This window comes from Xylocopa sonorina, chromosome 8 (genome assembly GCF_050948175.1).
Source record: "Xylocopa sonorina isolate GNS202 chromosome 8, iyXylSono1_principal, whole genome shotgun sequence".
In the NCBI taxonomy this organism is placed as follows: Eukaryota; Metazoa; Arthropoda; class Insecta; order Hymenoptera; family Apidae; genus Xylocopa; species Xylocopa sonorina.
This window is the reverse complement of record NC_135200.1, coordinates 8,015,369-8,041,555: the sequence shown is the minus strand read 5'-3', so window position 1 is coordinate 8,041,555 and position 26,187 is coordinate 8,015,369. Positions and strand designations below refer to the sequence as shown.

Below are 26,187 nucleotides of genomic sequence, written 5' to 3'. Positions count from 1 at the left end.
CAATTACACACGTCTGACGCTGATTAAATTAATAATATTAAATTCTATACGGTATCATGCGAAGTGAAAATTGTTTTCAAGTATAATCAGAGCTCGATTGCTCTTATCAGATATTGCTGTGCGCGTGTTACGCATAACGAGCAATTAGGGGTTAAAAGGCGATTCAAATCAGTAAATTTTCGAGAACGATCTCCGATCGCTTCGACTGAATCAGCGACGGTGTATCCTCAATGGATGGATCGAATAACTACCCCCATCGAGCGATGCCTCCACGTAACATCGTAACGCGATATCGGCGAAAGTTTTCCCGTGCATTACGGCTGCTTACGTTTGTTGGAACTCGATCCAAAAATCTACCGTTTAACAGCGCGACGCGGTGCGGTTTTAAAAAATCTCCACGCCACTCGTGAGTATTACTCGCGATGAATTCTCAAGTCACGTGAATCCTCGGCTGAACTGATATTTCTTGGCGACAAACGAGAAACGAAAAAGACTATAGGTTTAAAGTAAAGTCGTTAGAGCGAAGAATTGAGAACTTCGAACAATATATATAAATTGTTTTCAATGAAAAATCATCAGACAGATAATTTACAAGAATGATAGCCGATTGTCGCCAAGAAAGCGTTAAAAAACGCACGATTTATTTTATAACGAAACAAGTCGAGAATCGAACAGCGCGAACGGCATTATGTATTGTTTGTTCATCGCATGCACTGAAATTTCGAATGAGAAACATAATACTGACACGGGCGAGCACAACATAATAACAGTAATAATAATAATAATAATAATTATAATAATAGTAGTAATAATAATAATAATAATAATAATAATAATAGTAATAGTAATAATAACTATAACTAATGATATAATAATTAGAGTAATTAGTTATCGTAATAATGTACAATATACATTTGAATTGTCAAAGAAAAACGTAAATTTAATCGGATATAAACGAAATTACCTATCCAACAAATACATATATATATATAAGTATATATAAATGGATAAATATATGCATATATGTACATACAGACGTATAGATACATACATAGAGACATATATAAATTATAATCACTTTTTTCTCTGAAACGGTCATGTAAAAAATATCGTGGCTCGATAACACAACAATCACATTGCACGGAATATCGCTATTCTCGAAGCCATACTCATCCCCGTTAAATCTTGTCCCGAATAATTATCCGTCATCATCCACTTTCTCAATCCTCGTTCCAGTAACAATTGCACCTCGTTCTCGAATGATTCTCGTATACAAAATGTCGCGCGTCCACCCCTTTCGTCGACACGTTCCCCAATGCGCGTACTCCTACCGCGGCAAGGGAAAAAGTGGCGCGTTGAATCGCAGTTTAAAAATCGTTTCCCGTTTCTACAAAAGAAGAGAAGGTAGAAGAAGAAAACGGCACACCTGGTTACTTCGCTACTCTCTCTCTCTCTCTCTCTTGATCTTCGAACGATGTATTCGTTTTATATGTACATGTAAAAAAAAAAGAAAGAGGAAAAATGGAGGAACGCGAATAAACAGACAAAGGAAAACCACGAGCTCCAACGATCCAAGCTTTCATATACTCTTTCGTTGGAGAACGATGAAATTACAATGGCCTACTTTCCGTTCGACAGAGGCTACCGCCTCCTGGGATGGGCTGCCATCATTTTCCGTGGAAAATCCGATATTTTGCAGCGAACAAAAAAGATGATAAATTTTCTTCTTTTCTTAAATTATTCATTATATTTGGAACGCATTACTGCAACGTATCTTCATATTAATATATACAAAAACAGTGTATTTAAACTCGTTCTTATCGTCATTTTAGATTCATTAAAAAAGAGATTCTTTCTAGTGACAGATAATTCTTTGCTACATATACTATAATTTTGTGTAGTTGTTGTTTTGGAATAGGTGGCATCCCATCCCCAAAGCTCTATCGTCATGTTCAATCGCAACGGAAGAAAAGAAGAAGAACGACGAAAACAAGATTTAAAAACTATACGCGACGTACAAAATACAAAACACTTTTAAACAAGTAATACTTTACGTTTGAGATTACTTGACGATTCCCTTCGACGAGCGAGAAAGGCGACGAGAGTGATCGACGCTAAGGGAAGAGACTTCCGTTAGAAGAAAGGCTTACGAGACGAGCTCGGAGAATGCTGATTTGGATTTCGATTTTACTTTCTGCCAACTTTTCGTGAACGTTACAGCTCACTCCCTCGGGACAGATCTAAAGATGCGATGTCCGCCCTAAAAAAGTGCGTTACAACATTTACCAAATGTAGGCATCCTAAGAAACCATGATTAAGCAAGACCTGAGCACAAGTGGACAAATATTGAACACAGTCACATGAACCATTTCTTTGGAGGATAATTGCCTAATGACTTTTAAACTTATAGCATGTACATGCGTAGCGATAAATATATACTATATTTATTATTCATAATTGGTCCTTAAAAGCCAATATGATTGTTTTATTTTCTCAATTGGTCTAAGTGATAGCAAAGAAGTAAACGATCTTTAGATTAGAGAAGTCACCCCTACGCAGGCAAATCGTCGCGAAAGCTTCGAGTCTACCAACGAAGAAAATTGTCAAGCGACGACTGAAGAGGTTCGATTAGAAAATAGCTGCTCGCTACGTGTAATCGCCCAACTACGCGACCATGTTCCTAGCATGGGTGCTTCTTGTGCTTCTCTCGACGATGGACATCCTCTGCGATACACGATATACGCTACATCCCTTCTCCATACACTCTTCTCCCCCATTTTTTTATGTTCCTACTATTTCAACTCTATGTACAACTCAAGGTGCACGTATGCGCAAAAAAATTCTCGACAGAGACGTCTCCCTTTAATGCGAAGCGTTACCAATCCGATCGCACGTTTCTCGTAATGTAACCATGATAAGCGAAGGAAAACACAGAAAAGGTGCGACAAAAATGAAATGAAAAGAAGAAGAAGAAAATAAATTTCTGGAAATTGGAACGAAATAACCTCCAATGATGTATTTCTGTCCAGTGTACAGATACGTAAAAAAGAGATTACCGTCAATAGCGAACGCGACACGATCCTAATCGATTAACCCTTTGGAGCAAAGTTTCCTACTAAGATCAAGCCTGTTTGAGCAGCATTACAGCTCCACAAATGACGATCTCCCAATAAAATCACCACTACTCAACCTCTGCACGGTAGCGCCCTATATACACCAGCGATATTAACACTTTAATGGCTGGGCTAGTTGTGTGAATAACTGCCAATAAAAAAACCAATTAGTTTGGTTAGGGATTAAAAAATGTGAAATGATTTTTGTAACACGCGTTAAGAAGATGGAGATACTGATGTATCCGGAAAATAAGGAAAATTGTGTAGCATTTAAATGAGTTCGATATGAAACGATCGAGCACGATGGAACGTTTCATATACATATAAACGATGCCAATATAGCGTCATTAACTACTAAAACGGTAAGAATATATTATCAGTATCTGAATTTTAAACAAACTGCATAAACACTACATTGCACGAGTCATTTGATTTCGTCATACTACATAGATTAGCCTGACTCACGATTCTCTTTCGTTTTTATAACTACAACATCCGATGCACCAATTTCAGATATTCCATTTTCAATCAATGCATCAAACAACAAATAAGAATGTCATAAAATGAGCTGCACTCAAACTACATTTAAAAGAAGTGAATAAAGAAGAAACGGTTAAAATAGGTTGAGTCGACACAACCCACGGAGATGACAGGAAAAATAAAAAATTCCCAGATCCGAAGGGTTAATTCATTCGCCGAGAGATCTACTTGAATCTTTGCGGGTTTCTTCCGTCTCCTCGTTTCTTTATCATTTACATTTCGTTCCTACAATTCTTCCTTTGCTACGATTTTCTATCGGTCTTCTTCTTTTCAATTTTTTTCGGTTTTTCTTCTTTTTTCCCCTAATTTTCATATATATATATATACATATATAGATTGGTCCGACGTGTGCTCTTTCAAAGAAATGACCTGTCCTTCCCCTACCCTCTCCCCCCCCCCCCTTCCTGGTTTCCTATGAAAAATACACCGATCTTTGATATACGCGCCACAGAACGGAAATAGAGAAGTCCCTCGTGTCATGTATGCCCGCGGAATGGCGGTCGAAATTATTGAGATCGTTAAATTGATCCGGGTTGTACGAAGTGTGCGAGGTTTCGGTGCTGGACAACGCGTCTGGCGTATCGTGCTTCTTGAGATCGTTACCTCGGATAGGTCTCATTTGCATTATCACCGATACAAGTAAAACACGTACATTACAACGCCATTACTCTTGTATAACGCGGCGGCACGTCGTCGTGAAGGAAGTCGCGCGACTATCGAGTGGGCAATTCAATCATTCATCGTTTCCCTTGATCGATAATGTTAACATTGTAGTCGCGTACAATTATTTGCGAAAATAATCGCTCATCGTTAATATCAATGCGGGGAATGGATTGATAATGTATGAGAAGGCAGAAGCTTAACTACAAGCACATCCTCCTAGGGCGATCAATTATTTTATATCAGGCCTTTCTTCGTCGAAGAATCAATTTAGAATAAATACACGCAGGGCAAACTGACATTCCCAAATTAAACCTCGGTTCGCTTGTTTGAATTAGTTTAATTATCGTTAAACTTATACGTACATGGCTATCTACAAAAGTACAAGAATGAAATAAATTTTCGTATGATACATCAACGATCTATAAATAAAAATCTACGTTCCTCGGAAACTTTTATTTACACGCCTATTTACACGTCGCGTCGAAATAAATGTTAATCAGACGTTTAAGATCTAATGGAAGATATTAAAATTGCTTGAAAGTAAAGCCGTTTAAAGCGATTCAGCCGAAGTGTCGTATCCGTTGCCATACAACAAGCGAGTATTTTCGTAAAATTTCAATATGAGATTTCATCGGTATCTGTTCATGCCGTATCACTTTTTAAGAAGCACGCACTACGTTATTTTTAAACTCTTAATCTCCACTCCATTATCCTACAAAAGTTTTTACTAAAAAATAATTTCTTAAACCTAAGCGACAAAGCTCGTAATAAATACTTGTCTGAGACGAAAAGCTCTCTAAAAAAAAAAAAAAAAACAAAAAAAGAAACAAACACGTATTTTGTGTTATTAAACGATATGACAATCGACAGGAAACAACCGATGCAATAACATAAAGGAGGCGTTAAAAAGTCTAAAATAAGAATAAGCTCGCGTATCACTCTGTTTCAAGTAGTAAAACAACGAATTACAAGCTACCTGAACCGGGCGTCGTTATTTTATCATTTCGTAAACTTGTGCTCTTGTCTCCACGGATGATACGTCAATTCATCCAGCACCATAAAACCACGCGAAGTCGAAGAAAGGAAAATGAGAGAATAATGGGGGAAAGGGAATGGAAAAAAAACAAGAGCTAGAAGAGATCAATGCGGAAAGATGAAGAGAACAAAAAAGGAGAGGGAAGTAGTGGTGGGGAATGGGAAAAGAAGAAGAGAAAGAAAGAAAAGAGATCGGAATGAAGAACCGACCGATCAATTCGGAACTGCAGCTCTTCTCTCATTAGGTTTACCTACGAGCTACTTACTGTACCTTACAGTCATAATAAGCTACAAAATATGTATATCACTATAATAATTAGGAGCTGCGCGAACATATGCACGGAGGCTTTATTAATCACAGCTTTAGTAGTACGATTAGTATCCCATAGAGCTGTACAATGACTAGCTAGCATGAAGATCATCGCTTTTTTTTTCTCTCTCGTTCCCCATTGCACCTAACAGTAAAGGCGATAATAGCGAAAATACTTTGGTTCGCTTTCGATTGAATAGTACGGAATTATAGCGATCCTGAATCGCTTGTTTCTATATCGATATTTCGACTTTTTCTATCAACCTCCTTTTCATTGATTTTATTACGAATCCACGACTTTAAGTGTATTTTTCTTCTAATAATCAATTTTTTTAATAAAACAATTTATGTATTCGTTTACTATCTTTCATCGAAATTGAAAATCGACTTCTCTTCGCCAATTTACTCGATCTAGATCGATTAATAAAATCGATATTTTTCAACAAAAATTAATATCCCCAAAGCAATACGGACGATTCAACAAAGCCGAGCAGAAAGTGAACAGTATAGGTTACAACTGATTGAATGGTAATTTACGGTGCTCAACATTTTGCTGCCGATTTCATCGAATCCACCGCGATGTTCGCGTAAAGTGAACCATGTATTTTGACCTTATGCCCCTGCCCCCCGCCCTCTCACCAACAAAACACGCGAAAATGTTCTCTCTTTCCAACTCGTGAGGAAGAATCGAGAGAACGCTGTATTATTTCTCCCGCACAGATACAAATATATAATATTATATACGACACGTTCATACATCCCTAGAAACCCAATGAAGCAAAAAAAAAGGAAATGTAAGGCGAAAAAAAAGAACGTTTCCCTTTCCATTCTTTCTTTGCCCCTTTTTTTGTTCTTCCTTTGATCGCAATCCTTTGCGAGTAGAATCAGTCTTGCCCGGTGACTTCGCGTCTCGTTTAAATCAAAAGCCTCAGGCATACGCGCGCAGAGAATTGTTCTTTCTTTTGTTTAGCGTGAAGACTAAAAAGATCGTCGAGACAGACCTACGATATACAAGGAGGTTCGAGACACGCTAACGCGAATATTCATTCTCTCTTTCTAGTTTCCCTTTTTCCTTTTGTTCCGTACTGTTTTACTTTCTCGTTTCGTTTCGTTTCGTTTACTTCCTTTTGTTTTCGCGTTTTATCGCGTATAATTCCTGCTTTTTTGATTTGCTTCGATCAGCGAAAAAATTCGCACGTATATATACGTGATATGTACGCGCACCTTTTTTCACCGCTGTCGATTCGAAATCGCTTGGCGCGTGCAGGCGCGCGCGCGCCCGCGATCATCTATTTTCGTGTTATCATCAAAATAAAACGGACGCACCGCGCACTGGATCGTGCGCATGAATTCCCAAGGAAAAATGAAAAACTCCTTTCCTGACGTTTCACGACTCGCGGCTGTGTCATGGTTTCCCTCCTCTCTGCCTCCTCCTAACTATACTTGATGGCGTTAGCGTTGAAATGATCGGCGACAACCGTGATATAATGATAATAACCAGAACGTTAACAATAAGAATAATCATAATCGATAATCGTAATCGTAGTAATGATAATGGTAATTAATAATCGTAACCGTGCTAAAAACTAATCATCTAACAGTAGTCGAAAAGAAGAAAGAAAAAAAAGAAAAATCAACAGCCCTGCTATTACACTCCTAGTACTTAAAACTTACGTTCTGCACGTCCGCTCGTCGTCTTATAATACATCCATATGTATATGTATACGTATGTACAATATATGTATCTTGTGTGTACAATACACTTCGATATGTGAAAAGTAAGTACACCTATGGAACTGATTCTCGAAAGCTGTACAAGTAGTCCTACATGATAAAAAGAATACCGGCACCTTGATACGTTTCTATCGTTTAGACGCGCACCTAAGATGAGGTACGTAATGTTTAGAGAACAATTAGTACGAAGGGATAAGATAAGAGCGAATGATGGAAAATAAAATGAGGTGGGCGAAGAAGAGTGGAAAGAGGATGGATAAAATAAAACGAAGATTTAACGCTAAAGAAAAATCATGACGATTGGAATATAGGTCCTATCGGCACACGCGCTATGCATGTTGCAAAAATGAAGTTACGTTTGCGTGTTTCTAATAATAATAATAATAATAGCGGTAGCAGCGGTGGTGGTAGTAGTAGTAGTAGTAGTAGTAGTAGTAATAGTAATAATAGCGAGAGAGTAATATATAGTTAGGGAGATGTCAGTGGTGATGGTGGTGGTGGTGGTGGTGGTAGCGGCGGTGGTGGTAGTAGTAGTAGTGTGAGGGTGATAATATTAGTAATAGTAGTAGTACTAACAGTGTAATAATAGTAATAGTATTACTAGTAGTAGCATTAGTAATAGTAATGTTCTTGTTTTTTTGTTTGTTTGTTTCTGTAAAAGTAATAGTAGGGTGTCTACCAAACACCTTCGGTAGAGACCAATGTCCATTAAATTCTGATAGCTACATCGCTCCGTGACATTGCTTTCTTTTTTTTGTTTCCTCGTTTTGATATCATCAAAATAGTAAACCAATAGTTTAAACGTTGTAGATAATAATTACTATCTATATCACAGATCCAAGTGACTAAACTCCTTTAAAAATATAATATAAATATGTTTATGTGTAATGGTTCGCGCATAATATATATACACACATAGATATATATATATGTATATGTACTCGCTGATGTCTTTGAAAAACAGGTAAATCAAGAAGTGCGGAAACTTGGAGAACCCGTGTAGAAACGTTCGCGCGTTAGTTTATGCTAACATCGATATACCACGACGACAGACTGGTAAAACGAGGAAAATCCGACGATCGAGGAAACGTCGATCGCCGTTTCGTATTGTGCACGTACCTTCGAACGATGCTATTTAATTCTCGTTAAAATACGCTCTGTATTTTACAACGTGGAATCCATTAAATGGACCGAGAAGTATCGGTGAGACGCGTGCAAAGAATGGTCGATCAATTTACAATTGATCCACTCATTTCCATAAAGAAAAAAAAATCCCAAACAAGATCGGTGCGTAAAAATTCTTTAGTATCGTTAATCCACGATTGTGTAAAGCATCCGTCGTGTGATCCAGAAAGCGGATGCTCTTTAGGCACTTTGTTTAACCAGCACCATTAAATGACACGCGATCGAAGAGTCCGTGTGTGTGGTGTGTGTGTCGCGTTGCGCGAATCGTCGCGCTCCGTTCGTGGTAAGAATCGTCATTGCTGGCATAAACTGACTATTCATTGTTGCGTTGAATGTATTCGGGGTACGAGATAGGTGGACTCGTATTCGAGTACTGAGCGTATAGATAGAGCGCAGGGTGAAGCCCTGGCGGAGGTATGCCGCGATGCACTTGATGCGTTTGATGATGCGACTCCGATGAATCTATGGGGGATGACATTTGCGGATAGAGTTGGGAGTTGAGGCTGTCCAGTGAACTGGAAGAGCCTGTCGTTTGGTAGACACTCTGCGGTGTGATGTGCTCGTGAGACACAGGTGAATTAAGTGTGAATGGCGAAGACGCCGAGGTGGGACATACTACTTGCTGCGGTGACTGGTGTTGCGGTAGAGTCTCGGACACGCTGTCGTCTAAACACTAGTTGGTAGACTGCGGATGTAGCAACGGTAGAGGAAGTTGAAGATTATTTTGCTTGGCTAAACTTGCAATTTCAGCTGCGATGCCACCTTTAGAACCCGGCAGGCCGTCCAACGAAGAAGGTCCCTCGCTGTAGCGTAAATCACAAACTGGACTCTCGAAGCCAGTACCTGGTGTACCACCACCGGTGCTTTGCGGCGTAGGTGGATTATGATTGGTACTGCTTTGATTTATATCACGGTGTACTCGATTTTGATGTCGTATAAGATAACTGTCGCGTACAAACGTACGCCCGCAAATGTTACACTCGTACGTGGTACTCGCAGTATGGGTACGGATGTGTATTGCGAATTGACTCTTGGACGTGAATGTGAGAGAACATCTGTCGCATACCAAAGGCTTTTCAGCGACGTGACTCCAACGGTGTGCCGTCACATAGCTTTTCACTGCAAAACGTTTCTGACAAATGTCGCATGCATACGGCCGTTCTCCTGTGTGCACCCGCTTATGAGTATTAAGACTGCTCTTCTGGGTAAACCTTTTTAAGCACAGCTCACATTGGAAAGGTCGTTCCCCCGTGTGCGTCCTCATGTGCACTTCCAAGTATGGCTTCCGGCAAAAACTTGCTTCGCATACTGTACAATGATATGGTTTGTTGCCCGAATGAAGTTTCATATGTACATAGTACGATGAAGCAGAAGATAGCACCTTGCCGCATACCTTACAGGGCTGTGGTTTCGACCGTGAACCCTCTTTAACTGTTTGCTGGCCCGTCGACTGACGAGTCGGAACTTCTTGTTGCACAGTCTGACTCTGCTGTTGTTGTTGACCCTGTTGCGTTTGTTGCTGACCCTGTTGTTGAGTCTGTTGTTGACCCTGTTGTTGACTTAACTGTAGCGTCGCTTGTTGCTGGGGTTGTAGATGACCCTCTTGTTGCGAAAGGTCTTCGCGATCGTCCGATAGATTCACCATAGAATTGGAACCATCAGAGCGGCTCGATGCAACAGAATAGAACCCCATGGGTTCGCTTTTGATTTGTTGTTCGAACATGGACGTCATTATATCAGTCTGTTGCTGCTGAGCCAGCTGTTGTGGCTGCGGCTCCTGCTGCTGCACTGCTTCTTGATGGGGGAGCAGAGTCAGGTTGCTCTTGACAAACTGCTCATATCCTGCGTACCAATCCACCTGCATGACAGGGAACCTCTATAAATGGCCATTTATGACGCTCGTTATGGCGCAAATATTTACGTCGACGCAGAGTACGTTCGTAATTCCGGTATCATGCATGCCCACGACTCATACGTACGCGTGTTCAGGTTAGATCAATCGCTTTGACATTTATCTTTGACAAGTGACAGAAGGCAGCTGGACGATCAGCTGATTGCATAACTTTTACGCGAACCACTCGAAGACGGCACGGTGCCGTCGTCAACAGAACGTAACCCAGCAGCGAGCAACACGGGTAACTCTATTTTTAAAAAAAGCGACGACAGAAACGGCGGAATATTTTGACTGCGAAACCGGATTCCTCGTAAGCGCTTCGCAAGTGGGGGGTCGCTTTTGCCGTAGCCGAGGAAGAAACCAGCATTTTACGAACCTTTGCTAATGTAGTGGTCCGGGCTAGGGTCGAAAAACGTCACGCCTCATCGAGCGCACGCCTCCCGTTCTCGAGCGGCTTCACGGACAATCACGAAACATTTATACGGCCAAATTGTTTTTCTCCGACACAAAATATAAGATGGCTGCTACTATATTTCGCGACCGTCACCTATACATACGCACTCGTACAAACACACGCGCCTAAGTACCGACCGACGATATTCGCTAACTTTTCTAATTGGCTGCCCTTCTTAAGTCACGATTATGTATTGTGCTTTATCACGGGCAACATCGCACTTCGGAAACCGCCGATTGGATCGATCTTCCCCAAAGCTTTATTCACCTGTTTGATTTTATTGCACATTTAATACAAGAAAACTTTCCAAATACGGAATACTTTCTACACTTTAAACAGGAACAACATTCTCAGCCGATATTTATTCAAATGTATAAATATAATATTTTAATAAAGTCCATTTCTTTTTATCCCTTATTCCCTAAGATACAAGCTAAAATCGCAATCACGTGGAAGTAAAAGAAATATAATTGAAGAATTTGAAATTCGATTAACAACGATATAAAAATATATACAAACAGTGATGTAGATATGAAGCATTTGAAAGTGAAAGCTCAGTATTGAGAAATACGAATGAATATTTATAACTGAAATTTGATGAAAAAGAAATAACCCCATCTACTAAAAGTACTTAAATATTCTAAAGTACTATTTTACAATACCATTTTTACGAATGTTTCCTGCGCTCTCACCGTTGCCTAATTTGTTTAACTTTGTAAAACGAACATTTATATAAATACACGTATCGTCGATAGATTATTTCAAAGCTGTATCAAATTAATTGTGCGCAGTATTTTGATTCGCGACACAATAACTGAACGCGCCTTGAGTGACGACACTCTAGGAATCTTTGGAACCTATCAAATGTAATATTGAATTGCTAATACCTAAGATAATGTTCCTAAAAAAAGCAGGCAACCAACCCGAAAATTTCTATGTCGAAGAATTGAAAAAAAGTCTCTCTCCATTTATAAACATTAGTGTCCGCCAAATACTTTCCGAGATTAATTGAATAACTATAAAGCTAACTACGCGGACCACCGATTAATAAATTTCATTTTGGTGTACAACATACAACAGGTAGGTACATACTTTCTCTTTCTCTCTCTCTTTCTCTCCCTCACAAAGAAATATACAATTATTAGGTATATAATATATAATATTAATAATTACATTCTAATGGAGATTAATATATTTCTTAGACATATTAACATATGCAAAGTAATTTTTAAAAATTATATCATTTTAATATCGCTACGATAATTCATCATTTTCAACTTGTGTATCATTAAAACTAAGATTCACGCAAGTTTAATTGTTAGGAAGTATGTTACATCGCATAAGTACTGATATATATTAAATTTTTAGTTTCAACAATGGCTGTATCATCAGAAGCTGTAATGAATTCAACCCTCAATGACCCCGTAACCAAAGCAGTAGTAGATAATATAATGGGAAATTTACCTACAAAAAAACCTCTCGTTCGCTGTGATGACTGTGACCTTTCGTTTACAAGTCAAACAGTATTAGATACACACTTACAAGGAGCACGTCATGCTAAACAGGTTGGGAATAAATAAAACATTAGCAGAAATTAGTAAATGATCATGCATAGGAACGATAAGTTAAAGTATGTGATAACATAGTCATATTTGCGAATAAAATGAAACATCATTCACAGATTAGATCTAAAACTATAATGGCATCCCTCGAAGAAACGAAAGTAGCATTTTCAAAAGACGAAGAAACAAATGGACTGAAGTGCAATGTATGTAATGTGTGTCTAAACTCGATACAACAACTTCAAACACATTTAAATGGTATTTCATGAGTCAACATGTATTATTTAATTCTCTTTTTATTTCTAATTTATTAAATGAAATTCTTTTTCCTACAGGAAGCCGGCACAAAAAGAAGGCTATGAGAGGTAATAAACCTTATATGGTACGAAAATCGCTACCATATGGGTTTAGATGTAGTCGCACTATATGTATGGATAAAATAATAGAAAAGAATGTCGTTGTACTAATTTACTGCCTACTATTGTTCACATTCGCATGCATGACGCTATTGCTTACTTTTGCTTTTCATTTGTTGCTATGAACTAACAAATTTAACTGTCTCCTACCTGAAAAGCTTTAACTCGCCAATCGCTACTGAACTGATAGTGAGATTTTCATGTTTGTTATAATTTGTGTCATTATTTACTGTTTATTTATTATTTATTATGTATTGTTTATATTATTTATTTCTGTAAAGCCAAGATTGTATATTTATTATTTATTATTGATTTGCCCTGGAACTGAAAACAAAGAAAAGAATAAAACTCGATCGCGAGTTGCACAATATTGCAGGTTATGATTAATAAAACTAACTCGGAAAAACAATTTGACTCTTCTTCACTTTCACTATTTTCCTTTCAGTAATCGGCAATATGCGCATGTGTTCTTTTATTTTCATTTAATCACATTTTTCACTATTCTTATATTTCTTTTACAACAAAATTTCAACTAACACCTACAATTTCTGAACCACTATAAAATTAAAGTCAACAATTGTCTGTTGGAAACAAGTGTTGTTTCCCATATACAAATTGTATATCAAATATTTATACAATAACATCTTCAATATTTTTTATCTGAATTATTTAATACAGACAAAAAATGTAAATTTCATGAGGAAGTAATGCATATGGAGAATAACATAAAAAAAATGCATTCTTTTGTAATTACTTATAGTGAAAAGGTAAAATTTATTACATATACCCGCACGATTCTAAAATGTTTTAATCTTGCCTTCTGTTGGAAACATTTCTATTAATGGTTGCTTCTTCCATAGCATGAATGTAGTGTTCAAGCTGATTTATTATCACATTTAACCGCTACGGCGGTTGTGATACATAGATAGTGTTGATCGCACATTGATGCTTAGGTGATTGGGATGACAAAGATGACAGCAGTCCAGTGACAAAGGCTACTGTTCAAGAACATGTTCAAGAAAACTCTGGATCTAAAGGTGTTACACTTTCGTGCAGCATGTGTAATAAAATCTTTAATTCTCCAACACAATATAATGTGGTACGCATGTTACAACATGTTGATAATAGAGACCTATAAATACTGCTGATCGGTTAATGTTAACATTTATATCATATTGTAGCACATAACATCGAAGAAGCATACCAGTAAATTGAACCAGGCCAAAACTCAAAAAAAGAAAAGGTTTTACCCGTATTGGAAGAAAACTAAATCCGGTGTAAATCCACAGAATCTTGTTCAGTCGCTATCAAACAACTTTGTACCAGGAGGCTTCACAAACCAGACATAGGAAAGTAATGCAACCAAATGAATACATCTATTTTAATACATTACATGAATTATTTAAATATACGTCTATATATTTACTCTTTGAAAGAGGAAAAGTTTAGGTTTATGTTGTTTTGAATGGAAAAGACCATTTTGATATTTCAATTTTGATTGAATAATACATATGTGAAGTATTAATGCACACACTGTGTCATACATAAACTTTGATTCATTATATCTATAATTGTACTATGTTTTAACCCTTAATCATTCATGTCATTTAGTTGCACATACGTATTCTCGTAATGTATTAAGTATAATTTTATAACACCCTGTTTGAGAAACTTATCCAGCAAGTTGTAAAGATAGAAAGATTTAACTGATCGTTGCGAGGTTCAATACAAATACAAAATGTTTCCTAAAACACGGAAAATTCAATAAAAAACGAGTTCATGTACACCAAATTTACACTTCAAAATTTTTGTGAGAATAAATCTTGTTCTTTTGACGAAATTGGTGTCATCTTTTTCGCGTTTATAGTCCGTTGAAAATACGGATATTGCAATGGACATAAATTGATAAATTTAACGTTGAAAAGCAACTAACGGTAATTTTGTTCTTAAATATATACGTATTCTTGTGTTAGAACAGACATATAATTGGATATAGAAGCATTAAAGTCTTAAGGTATTAAGGGTTAAAATATGTGCTTCTTCCTTTTCATCTTATTTTTTGAAGGTATAATGTGTACATATGTAATTAAATCATAGTTTGTTTAATCAGGAACCATATCTAATACAATTTTGTATGTTAGATGTAGTTACTAATTAAATAAATATATTAAAAATAAAGTGTACAAAGCAGGAATATTATATTAGGAAATAACCCAGACAACACACGGCAAGATAGTGTCGACACGATACCAGCTTTGTATAGCCACTTGCGAGGAGTATCAGCAGACCCGTAGTCATCTATGACTGGATTCGTTAGCTAAAATACCGGCACGCGTTATCAGCACGTTTTAGATATAGCGTAACAAGTACTGACAGACGTTTTAGTAGTTGTTTGCTAACATTTATAGTTATTCGGAGAACCATGTATATTTTTTTCAACTCATCATAAAAATTCATGCAATAAAAGATATTAAATACGATGGCAGCATATTGTTTAACGAAATGTAATGAATGATACAATTACTTATAAAACATTGAACTAGTTATGTTACGGGAACAATCAATGTATAATAAATAATTTAATGCGTAATAAATTGTATAAATGTATTTACTTTACGAGTGTATCATAATTTTCAGGTGAAAATATTGAACGTAATATATTATAGAATATTTTTATTACTCCGTTATCATAATTTTTTATTCTTTTTTCTGAGAAAATACATATTCTACTGTTATAAAAAAATACGTATTCTCTATTTAAGATGTATCAATAAATAGTACATATATATGTATGTTACAAGTAATATATTTTCACGTGTGAAAGAAATGTGATTTTATCGTTTCCAACATAAATTATTTGAGATATGATATTCATAGATCTAAAATATTCATTAGTGTTAATTGTTGTTTCTGCCAACTAGCTTTATCATCTTGCATTGAAAAAGTCAACCTTATAGAATAAATTAACTGCCCTTATATACTAAATGTTAATGCAAGCGCTGACGTTCCTCCCTCTAGCAAGTCAAGTTTAATATTAAAGTTTGTGCAAATAAAATTGTCCTTTATATACCGAACGTGAGTACCAGCCGTTAACCAATCAGATCGCTCGTAGCATTGACACGGGGTGGCTATTGTTCGTTTTAACCCTAATTGGTTAACATTTTTCAAGCGGAAGATCTGATTGGTTAACAGCTGCTCCTACATTTGGGTATATAAAGGCACGGATTTTTTACACAATCGGTATTGTTAATCTTGACTTGCTGTAGGGAAGAACGTAGGAACGAAGCAACTCCAGTTCACTAAACTCTCAAGACATTTACAACTTATCTGTTGTTCACTAAACATAAACTGTACTTGATACAGTAAAAAACATAGGAACAAAATAACTCTCCTTCAAGAAATTTACAAATAAATCGAGATTCTCTAATCATACAAGCTATACGAAGAACCATTAGCTATGCAACAACTGTCATATCGATAAATTGGTGAGTACAATTGTATATTTGTACTTGTTAAGATACATTTTAGTTTGAAATAGCGATTGTGTTAATGTTCGAATGCGCACGCGTCGAGATTCAAATCCCTTGTTGAATAGTTCAAGCTGTCATGGCGATAGCGTCTTTTCTCATCTTTGCTGTAAATTTTTATTCCGAAGTTTTGATATTAAATGAGTTGTCGTTTGGCATTTTCACGCGTCTACATGGTATTCTAGAAAGATAATTTCAATTTGGTGCTCTGTTTACAGCGTGAGCATAGTGGGGAGCTGCTACGTTCGTACGGCGTACTAGTGTGCGTTGTCCCGCCGTACCTGTCGCAACCTGTCTCGCTGTTTCTGAGGTATGTAACAAACTTGCTTATCGACTGTAGAATATTTACAGTTGTTATCCTCTACAAGCATCTTTATCGCTACCAACTCTTTATTCAACTGATACCTACTCTTGGTTAATTATATATTGAACATTATTAGTATCCTAAATGTAAATCAATTTTTTGAATTTTCTTTGTCTACTTGTTGTTCGTGCATTTCATTCTTACTTTCGATAGTTTCAATACAGTTGCTTTTATTATTACACATTCTGATTACAACTGTTTTATTTTGCATTGTTATAGATTATTATGACCAATAACGATTGAAATAGTAGCAGTAGAAGTAATATTCTAACGGAGATTTTATGGTAATATTTGATTTATTATTAAAGTAGATATGTGTTAAAGGTGAAATGATTCGCATGTATACATTTATGTTATTTGTTAATTGCTTCATCGTGTGGTAAAATCTAAATTTTAATTCATAGTAGATATAATGAGTAATAAATGATTAGCTTACAACAAATGATATAAGTAACAAATTAGTAAATTTCAATATGTTTTAAATTCTGATGACAAATGATATCAAAGTAAAAATCATAGAGATCAGTCATGTATTATTAATTAATAACTTGCAATATTTGCAAATATTTTATACTACTTATACATGATATTTCATATATATATATATATATATATATATTCTACACAGTTTTAGTAGCTTTAGCAGAGAGTTATTTTCATGAACAAATGCTCGAAGAAAATGGAAAGTAATGTGAAAAATAAAATTGTATCTTATTTATTTCCTCCCTTTGTCCCCCCACTAATAATAGTCTCCTTCCAGAAAATTTTGGTGACCGCGCGCAATGCGGTTGGTAGAGTCAGTGTTTGCTGCGTTTAATTTTTTTATATTTTTTGAAGCACAGCTGCTCTAATTATAATTATGTTTAATCTATCATAGTAATCATACGCGAGACTAGAGTCAGTGTTTGCTTCGTAAATTATAATATTTCTTATGTAATATTATAATAGACTTTTATTTTTATTTTTTTTTTATTTTTAGAATATTTATATTCGGTATTAGAGTCACATCATCGCCTACTTGAAATGGATATTGCTATGCTGTAGGAGCCAAAAATGTAATTAAATTTTCTATTTTAATTATGGAATTCTAGATTTCTATAAACATTTTCGTAAACTTAATCCTAATAGTTTCGTTCCTTTTAAAGTTTTACAGCTATTACTTCTACGATGGATTCACTACTTCTTCTACCCTAACGACAACCTTCGTAATGTCTTCTTAGAGGTAAGCAACATTTCTTAATACTTTTTCTTAACTGATTCATTGTGTAGTGACATGAATTTTAATTCATAACATGACATCCTTCAAGCATCTACTGGTTTCATCGAGGCAGCAACAGCATCTGGGAGCAGTTCCTCCAGACATCAGCAGCAGTCCCGATGACTTCCTCCAGACATCAACAGCATCATCGATCTACGGTCGGTGAGTCGCATGCTTTCAAGTTCCTCTGGTCATTCATCATGTCGTAGGACGAAAGGTTCGAATCGACACGAGTGACTAGTTGTATTTATACAGTATTTATTTAACGAGCATGGTGACAACAGGTATATAATTGTACCTGTGAGCACTAAACTTTATCTTATGTGTGTTATTTATTAGATCAGGTTACGTTTTCTTGCACTCCGTGTTTTTAAATATTACGATATAACGTTAATAATATAATAATAGTAGTATTGATAATTATGAAATAAATAAATATGAATAATATAATATTCATGATCTATACACGTCCAGTATGAATGCCTAGTATATAGAAATGTATTGAACATTTACACAAATGAAATATCTTTATTAGAATTAATTATAATCTTAAATACATACATATATATATATATATATATATATATATATATATATATATATATATATATATATATATATATATATATAATATCTTTGATAGATCTTGTATAAAGAAATGAACAATGTATACTGCCCTAATTCAGCAGTATTTAGTGGTAAAGTCGGATGTCCACCGACTTCGTATCGATCTGTGACGATTATAATTATTATACGAACATTTATTAATGTGACGTGTATTATTATTAATTATAGTGTTTACACTTATTAAGAATATTAAATGTTCCAGTCATTTAATATTTCTGTTAATACCGTATAATAGAAATTATGTAATGAATTAGAGATTTTAAAATATTAAAATGTACTTATTTGATTATTGAAACTATGTTAAATGACATGTGCAAGAAAACATTTAATTTTATTTCAGGGAGTTGATTTCAGAATCAAAGCATTAAACTTGAATGGTATTTTCATATCTTAGAACATTTGCTTTGATGATTAAATCGCTCGGATATTATTGTGTGTCTAAATACCTTCATATCCTTCCTATATTCCACTTACCCAGTAATAAAAATAAAATAGAAAATAAACCGAAAAACGGTTGATATGTGTTGTTGTTTTTGTACTAATCATTATTTTAGATCAGGATTTTCAGGTTCTTTTTCCGTGTTCGTTGCCAGGACCCCATTCACGTGCCCATGTGCTACTTGAGTGGGGAAAAGGTGATGGGCACGATGATTCCCCACTAGTTTATAAGATCTTTTCGCAATCTGATGTCCTAGTGTATTGTACGACGTATTTACCAAACGTGTGATTAGACTGTGGGAATACGTCGGTTTTTATTAAACATTAACTACTGCATTTATTCGATTAAATATATTATTACTTATACTAATAGTAATGTACAACGATCAGTAACATCCTTCGGATTGCACTAGATGATATGCAAGTAAGTAAAATTTAGAAAGTGTGAGATAGTATGCAAGTTTGCGATAATTCCGTGTGTTGTATGTATATGTTGGTACGAGTCTGTTGTCATTTTTTAAATATAGCATTAGGTAGGTAGGTAGTTTACTCTGGTATGATTGTGTGCTAGATTTAAGTAGGTAGGGCCGGGCAGGTTGACCACAGTCACCGATCGGGCAGGCGCGTTTTTTCTCGCGTGGTTCAACCTGTTTCAGGAAATCTGATTTGAATCATCGATGGTAAAGCTGGCGTGAATGGAGAGTGCTGTTTGCCACTGGCTCTATCCTATCGATTTTTCGAATCCTTCGCGGTCGCGGTCGCGGTTTTGGTCGAAACGATCGTTTACTGCTCGAGATTTAGCACGTTTTGCACGAACAACGATTTCTTAATTCGTTGCTCGTCTTGCGTGCTGTTAGCTGTCTTGCTTAATGTTTTGGATTTTTGTTGCATCATTTTTTGGGTTGTGCTTAGGGAAAATCTCGAGCATAGATTTAAGTTTGAGAAGATTCTGGACATGGCGTCCGAAGAAAGAAGAGGCTGTGAGCCGAAGAGGTTCAGAGAAGAGGGCTGCAACAGATGACTCTTGCATTCGGAAATACTGGATTCTGGATGCAAAGCCATTTCTTTATATTATATTGTCATTATGCTCGTTACTTTATCCGCCAATATACCTAGCCACATTATTTTGGGCAAATCGCTGATTTATTTTTTAGCTGTGAATGATTAATCACGGTTTGCATTAGCGTTGCGTACAAATGTTAATCGCGATTGTTTCTCTAGTGTTGCGATACATAAGATCGCGTTTCCAAAGTAGCGTTACGATCGTAATAAACAAAATGTCCAAGATACTGTGGAAATATGCGCATAAGTTGGTAACGTATAATAAAATCTCCTTCCCCTTACTTAATTAATATTGCGAATTATAAAGAAGGCCCTGTCAATTATGATAGGCAATTTTCGCGATATTTTTATTCATTTTTTTCTTGATTGATTCATAAATGAAGGTATGAGGAGATCATTTCTTCCTAAATCTAGTTTACTAGTGTTGCGTATTTAAATTCTGGGTGCATAAATTAGATTTGCGAACCATAAAAAGCGTCCTTAGGTGACTGTTCGCGAATTGTTTTTTTATGACGCACCTCGTGTCGCGAATTATAAAGAAGGCCCTGGCAATTTTTGCAGGCAATTTTCGCGATGTTTTTGCTGACTCTTTCCTTGATTAAGTTTAGCACGTTCTTCATTCTGCATTTGATTTACTTTCCAACGAAAAAGACAAAATATTTCAATCATAATTTTTAATAACAATAAAAATTAATTATAATGAGTGTTATGTTTATCTTTATGTCGTTGCAAATCCAGCGTTTGTCACTAAAATAAACAATAATTTGTACATTTATACAATCTGAATTTATTTGGTGTTAATTTTCATGACTGATCTGTAAATGTTCTAGTTATCCTTTGTATATCATTATTTATGACAACTTTGGAATTTATTTAGTATTAAGAACGAAACTATTAATATTTCATTAGAGTATTATTACTTTTTTTTTTGTAAAGAGTTGATATTTTGTATAAATTAATAGTGAATTCTTAGGTTTTACCACACTATAATACATGTAATATTTCATTATTTGTTGTTATTTTTTAATTAATATTTCTATATCTAATATGTATTCTTTTCATTTTAATATGTGCTTTTATTAATCCATTAAATAAGTTTGTTTTAGATTCACCATGCGACAAAAGGTGTATGAAGATGTAAAAGAAGAAATATATTACGGAGTCATATATAAGTGGTAAACATTAATTTCATAATATTTATGTATATGATATTATAACAAGCGCTCTGCGGTGGCTGCTCTTGTAGTATAAGTAATTTATGTTCTGTTTTTACGTAAGTTTTATATATGTTTTTAATTATATGTATCTCTCTCTCATTAAAAGTTAATGGAAGATTATATAAAATGTTACAAGTAATAGTAAAATTATAATTCCCATTGATGATACAGTCCAGATCAGAATTCTATTTCTTTCTCAAATCAGAATTCTATTCCTTTGTCAATGCCAACCTGAAATGTAAATATGTGCGTAATATAATTGTAAATTATTCCAATTATTACACAGACATTACCTCTGACGTATGTCTTCTTAGTAAACGACGCATTTCCGCATTTTGTCTTCGTAACGATTCTGTCTCTGCATTTAATTGGTGTCTCTCTTTTAATACTTCATAATACTTCTTAAGGCCAACTAATAAATTGTCCCACAATCTCTCCCTATCTTCTGAGAAAACATCTCGATATCGTTGCCAAAATTCGATTATATCTTCGTTCGTTATATTACGCGATACTGTGATTCTTTCTTTCACTGTTTTTTTACTACCTTCCATTTTAACGAATTCATATCTCTCTACGAATTCTTTTAGTGCGCTCGAAACAAATTCAGTTTCGATTTGCAACAAGTGGCCTTTATCGCATGTTAATAGCCGTTTCGGCTCGCCGCCCGCTGTGAAATTAAAAATTAGTGGTAACAGAAATAAATGATAGGAAAAAGAAAATCTGATTCGATGGATTCATTAAAGTAGTTAAGGATATATCAGCTTCCACAACGCACTGTCAGTAGTTTCAATAATTCCTTCAGCTACACAAGTCGTAGCAACTTGAACAGGTGATATTTCAGTTGAAGAGGATTGCGATGTACTAGCAACAGCCTCGCCTTCTTTCTTTTCGTCGTCATATAGCTTTTCGCAACAAAGTGCCGTTTGCATAGCCGCCACTAAGTCAGCTTCTTCCGTATTAAGTGTATCACTTCCACAAACATTAGGTACAGTTCTAAAATGAGTTTATTTTTGACATTTTACTATTTCGCAATTTAAACTTATGGCTCTCTTATAATATCAGCAATATTTTTCACGTACAGAGACAAACTTTGCGTAATTTCTCCACAAACACTAACACTTGGTATGCTTAATGTTTTAGTGTCGCAAGTGGGACAATGCGCATAAGGCAAGAAGAAATTCAATAAAAATTGAAGTTCTTGTTCGGACGTAATTTTTAGCGCCTATAAATTTATATTTAATTAATATATATTTATATTTAATTTGTAATACTACTGTAACTCTATTTAGCAATGCTGCATTTTAAATGAATTCGGTATAAAATCATTAAGAGAACGATTTAAACACAATATTTATTCCGTTTTAAATCTTTGTTAGTATAAAAGAATCGGTTTTCTAAAAATCGATTCAAGATCGGCATTTCTAGTTCAATTATTTATCTGACCAAGACCACCTCGAATACTTTATCCAGTCGAATCACCAATTTATCTTCTTCCGTGTAATCAGTAAGTAGTTTCTTCAATGTATCTTCGATAAGATAATCGCATTGATCGGAAATCAGTTTAAGAATGTGATTCAACAAGCGTCGTTCCAAATTGATTTCTTCTAATGAAGCCGCTGGCTTATACGATTTGGTGATCATTTTCCTTTTCTTGGCCGTCTCTTTTTCTGAAAATATAAATAGAAGCATTGATTGATTTTATACTGACTCGTTTACGAGCACGGTTTTTTAAATAAATTTTACCTGCTTTTAAGGCGCACATCACGCCACAATAAGAGGGTAAGTCCTCTTTCTTCAATAGTTGCAGTTCTGGTGGTTTCCATTCCATCATTAACAATTGTTCGTGTATAATTCTATCCGCCGTAAAAATCTGTAATTCATTCATCAAACAGAATTCTTCTCTCATTAATTACACATTGCCGCTATACCTTGTCGACTAGTTCATCCGCGGTTTTAATATTCATATCCCAAATCTGCATGTACTTTCTATCGTTGATGGTCGCCAGATAGTTGGACTTTTCTTCCACCTCCAATATAGCTTTATGCGACTTTAATATTTGATTCGTCAGCTTTTGAATCTCCGCCTTCGACGATTCTTCCAACTGTGTATAAGTTTGCTTTAAATCATTAATAATATCCTGCAATCTGTAAAATGCAAATATATTTAATTTAATCTTTTAATTCTTATTAGTATTGTATCAAGAACAGCTGTTTTGCAATTATTTAGTAATATCTTTCAAATTATTAAACTGGCTAAGAAGCAATTGTTATAAAATAAATAATTGAATAGTTAACACACGCACTTATTGATTCTCCTTTTCTGCTGATTTTTTACAATTGTATTTTCTTCCTCGCGTCGCTTCAGCACCGCATAATTGTAATCTAATTTCTCAATGTTCATCATGCAGTAGGATTTCATGTTTTGTACCTCCTGCTGGAGATTCTGAATCTCTAACTCGAACGCAATCTTTTGTTTACGAAATTCTTCTTGATGCTCTATCATCGCTTTCCTCATTTGCTCCTCGTATTCGCGCATTACTTCTTTCCTTTTTTCTCTTCCTTCGAAGGTATCATCTTGCAACTTTTTGTATAATACGTTCCATTTTTCCATAGAAGATTCCAAAAGTATTTTACGCTCTGCTTCAATCACACTGTCGATCAACTCCACCTCATGCCGATAAGTCTTTGTCATTGTTTGTATCTGTACAAAGTCCATTAAATTATAATTTGTAATTTATAGCAAAAAGAAGAATAAAATTTGTAACGAAAACACGGACTTGATTTTCCATCCTTTCGATAAGTAAATCAATATCTTCATTCTGTTTCATCACGTCTTCGGTGTACTGCAAATCGGCGTTCTCCAGTTCTTCCTTTAATTCTGCAATCAGCGCATCCTTTTTCTCGAGTATTTCCAGGCACTTGGAATTTTGACTTTTTAATTCATCATGGATATCTAATGGGTCGTTGGAGGCAAGTATATCAGGCCACTTTTTCGTAATTTCACGGTATTTCTCCATGCACTTTTTGTCTTCCTCCTCGAGTACCTCCAATAATCTCTCCCTCTTCTGCTGTATCTCCTTACGCCTTTGTAGTTCCTTCGCATCGTTCGCCACTCTAACGCCTGCAACCTGAAAATAATTTCGATTTATATTGCTTAACTTTTTATCGCAATAATTGATACTATAAAATATCTTCTTATCAAATGATACATACCACTTCAATACCTTCTGTTGCTAATTTTTCCAAAGTTTCTATGCTATCAAGAATTTGCATCTCGATAGGAGTAATTTCTTCAATTTCTTCATCTTGGGCTTTTATTTGCCTAATGCACAAGAAACTTATTAATTATCTTCAGATTAAATTCAATTTTATGGCTCTTTAAACAATTAGAAATAACTTTTTTAGTATTTCTTCATTGAAAATACTTCATGTTCTTAATATGTTTATCGTTAAAAAATGATGGTATTAAAATTTCGTCCAATCCATACTTCTCTCGAGCTTCCCTACGTCGTTGAATACGAAGTTTGCGTGCCAACTTCCGCTCACTTGGTTCGGATGATACAATAGATGGTTCACCTACAATCTCCGAAATCTCTAAACTTTTGTCGTACAAAGACATGTTTCTTTTAATCTTTTGTGTATAGAAATATTTGTCATAAATTGTATAACTGAGAGGAAAGAATTGAATAAAAAGACCTAACTCGTTTGTTGGAAATTGTATAATATATTTGGAGTACTATGCAAGAGGTTAGGCATTAGAGAGATACAGCCGTAAAAACTGACAATAAGGGATAACAATTATGGTTTGTTTGTTCGATACAAAATTGCTGTTTGTGTTTACTGTTGGTAACTAAGAAATTCTCGATATTCATTTTCCCTATAGGTGGCACTAGATGTAAGTAAAGCAGTGATTATTAAGGTTTCTTTGTTGGAAGCTGTCGCCACCATCGCCTATTTTGTTAAACAATATGTTTAAATAATATATAAGTTGATGAGGAATTGCTTATGGGTAATATTAACATATGTGCACATAATAGAGTCAAAGTAAACTGAAATTTGATGAACTTAATCTTTGTTTTATAATAGTAAATTACAATAATTTTCGGAAAAATATATTTTACTTGAAACGTTGATGTAATGTATCTACATAAATATGTAGATACATCATCCATTTTATTGGCTTTGATATCTGAGCTATTTTCGTGGAGCAAGAAAAAGTTTTTTGCACATAACGTTTAAATCACTAATTTTTCACTACTTACTAAATTGGCAAAGTATAAACTAATTCAAGCAAATTCAAAAATTTGTATGCTATATAAATGCTATAAGAGTTGTAACAGAAAGAAATATTAGTAACTTCCGTCTTTCACTAACTGAATTGTATTTATATTATTACTTTAAAAATAATAATACATTTGGCTCAATGTTTGATGAAAAAGAAATTAGGCATATGTCACTTTCAGTATCAATTAATTTATTTTTATTAATATATCATGTTATATTTAAAAGTAATATTACAATATGTACTTATGTAATAATTGCGAGAAACATTTTATTTTATAATTGGACATCATATATTTTCTATTTATACCACATTTAAAGCAAATTAGAATCATTTCTTTCTTTTGGAAATCTTGATTTCTATCATTATCAACACAAATATATGAAAAATGTGTCGTATAAAAATCTAGTATATTAAATTTTAATTTAATAAAATAGCCTTAATATAATTTATTCATTTACTTAGAAATTCGTTCATATATAATTATCCTTCGTAAAATAAATATA

General features: G+C 35.0%; 3 protein-coding genes across 5 annotated transcripts; 1 reads left to right on the top strand and 2 right to left on the bottom strand.

Annotated features, from left to right (window-relative positions):
* Positions 1-817: 817 nt before the first annotated feature.
* Positions 818-11,724, bottom strand: LOC143426177 (uncharacterized). 3 transcript variants are annotated; one of them, XM_076899414.1, is made up of 3 exons: positions 11,591-11,708; positions 10,851-11,195; positions 6,800-10,438 (listed from the first exon to the last, which is right to left on the bottom strand). In XM_076899414.1, exon 3 carries the CDS (start codon positions 10,310-10,312, stop codon positions 9,254-9,256), a length of 1,059 nt encoding a protein of 352 aa, XP_076755529.1. In that variant the 5' UTR covers positions 10,313-10,438; positions 10,851-11,195; positions 11,591-11,708; the 3' UTR covers positions 6,800-9,253. The 3 variants fall into 3 exon arrangements, 2 of the variants coding, with proteins under 2 accessions (XP_076755529.1, XP_076755528.1); XR_013102122.1 differs by lacking the exons at positions 10,851-11,195; positions 11,591-11,708 and adding an exon at positions 818-1,387 and having other exon boundaries at positions 8,515-10,444; XM_076899413.1 differs by lacking the exon at positions 10,851-11,195 and having other exon boundaries at positions 11,591-11,724.
* Positions 11,725-11,803: 79 nt separating this feature from the next.
* Positions 11,804-14,545, top strand: LOC143426180 (zinc finger protein 346). Its single transcript, XM_076899421.1, has 6 exons — positions 11,804-12,008; positions 12,297-12,493; positions 12,610-12,748; positions 12,826-12,855; positions 13,860-14,005; positions 14,088-14,545. The coding sequence occupies exons 2-6, from the start codon at positions 12,305-12,307 to the stop codon at positions 14,253-14,255; spliced, it is 672 nt and encodes a 223-aa protein (XP_076755536.1). The 5' UTR covers positions 11,804-12,008; positions 12,297-12,304; the 3' UTR covers positions 14,256-14,545.
* Positions 13,641-25,029, bottom strand: LOC143426185 (dynein regulatory complex protein 1). The gene is given in 11 exon segments (XM_076899425.1): positions 13,641-13,904; positions 21,693-22,066; positions 22,175-22,392; positions 22,479-22,621; positions 22,852-23,066; positions 23,143-23,269; positions 23,328-23,544; positions 23,703-24,100; positions 24,177-24,527; positions 24,613-24,721; positions 24,888-25,029. Coding segments are annotated over 11 exon segments (2,385 nt in total). The 5' UTR covers positions 25,019-25,029; the 3' UTR covers positions 13,641-13,802.
* Between the last annotated feature and the right edge of the window lie 1,158 nt (positions 25,030-26,187).

Bases quoted from the DNA above. Each gene is read 5' to 3' on its own strand.
- LOC143426180 (XM_076899421.1), top strand. From the start codon at position 12,305: ATGGCTGTATCATCAGAAGCTGTAATGAATTCAACCCTCAATGACCCC. The intron at 12,749-12,825 runs GTATTTCATGAG...TTTTTCCTACAG, and splicing joins ACTTCAAACACATTTAAATG to GAAGCCGGCACAAAAAGAAG. The intron at 12,856-13,859 runs GTAATAAACCTT...ATTGATGCTTAG, and splicing joins CAAAAAGAAGGCTATGAGAG to GTGATTGGGATGACAAAGAT.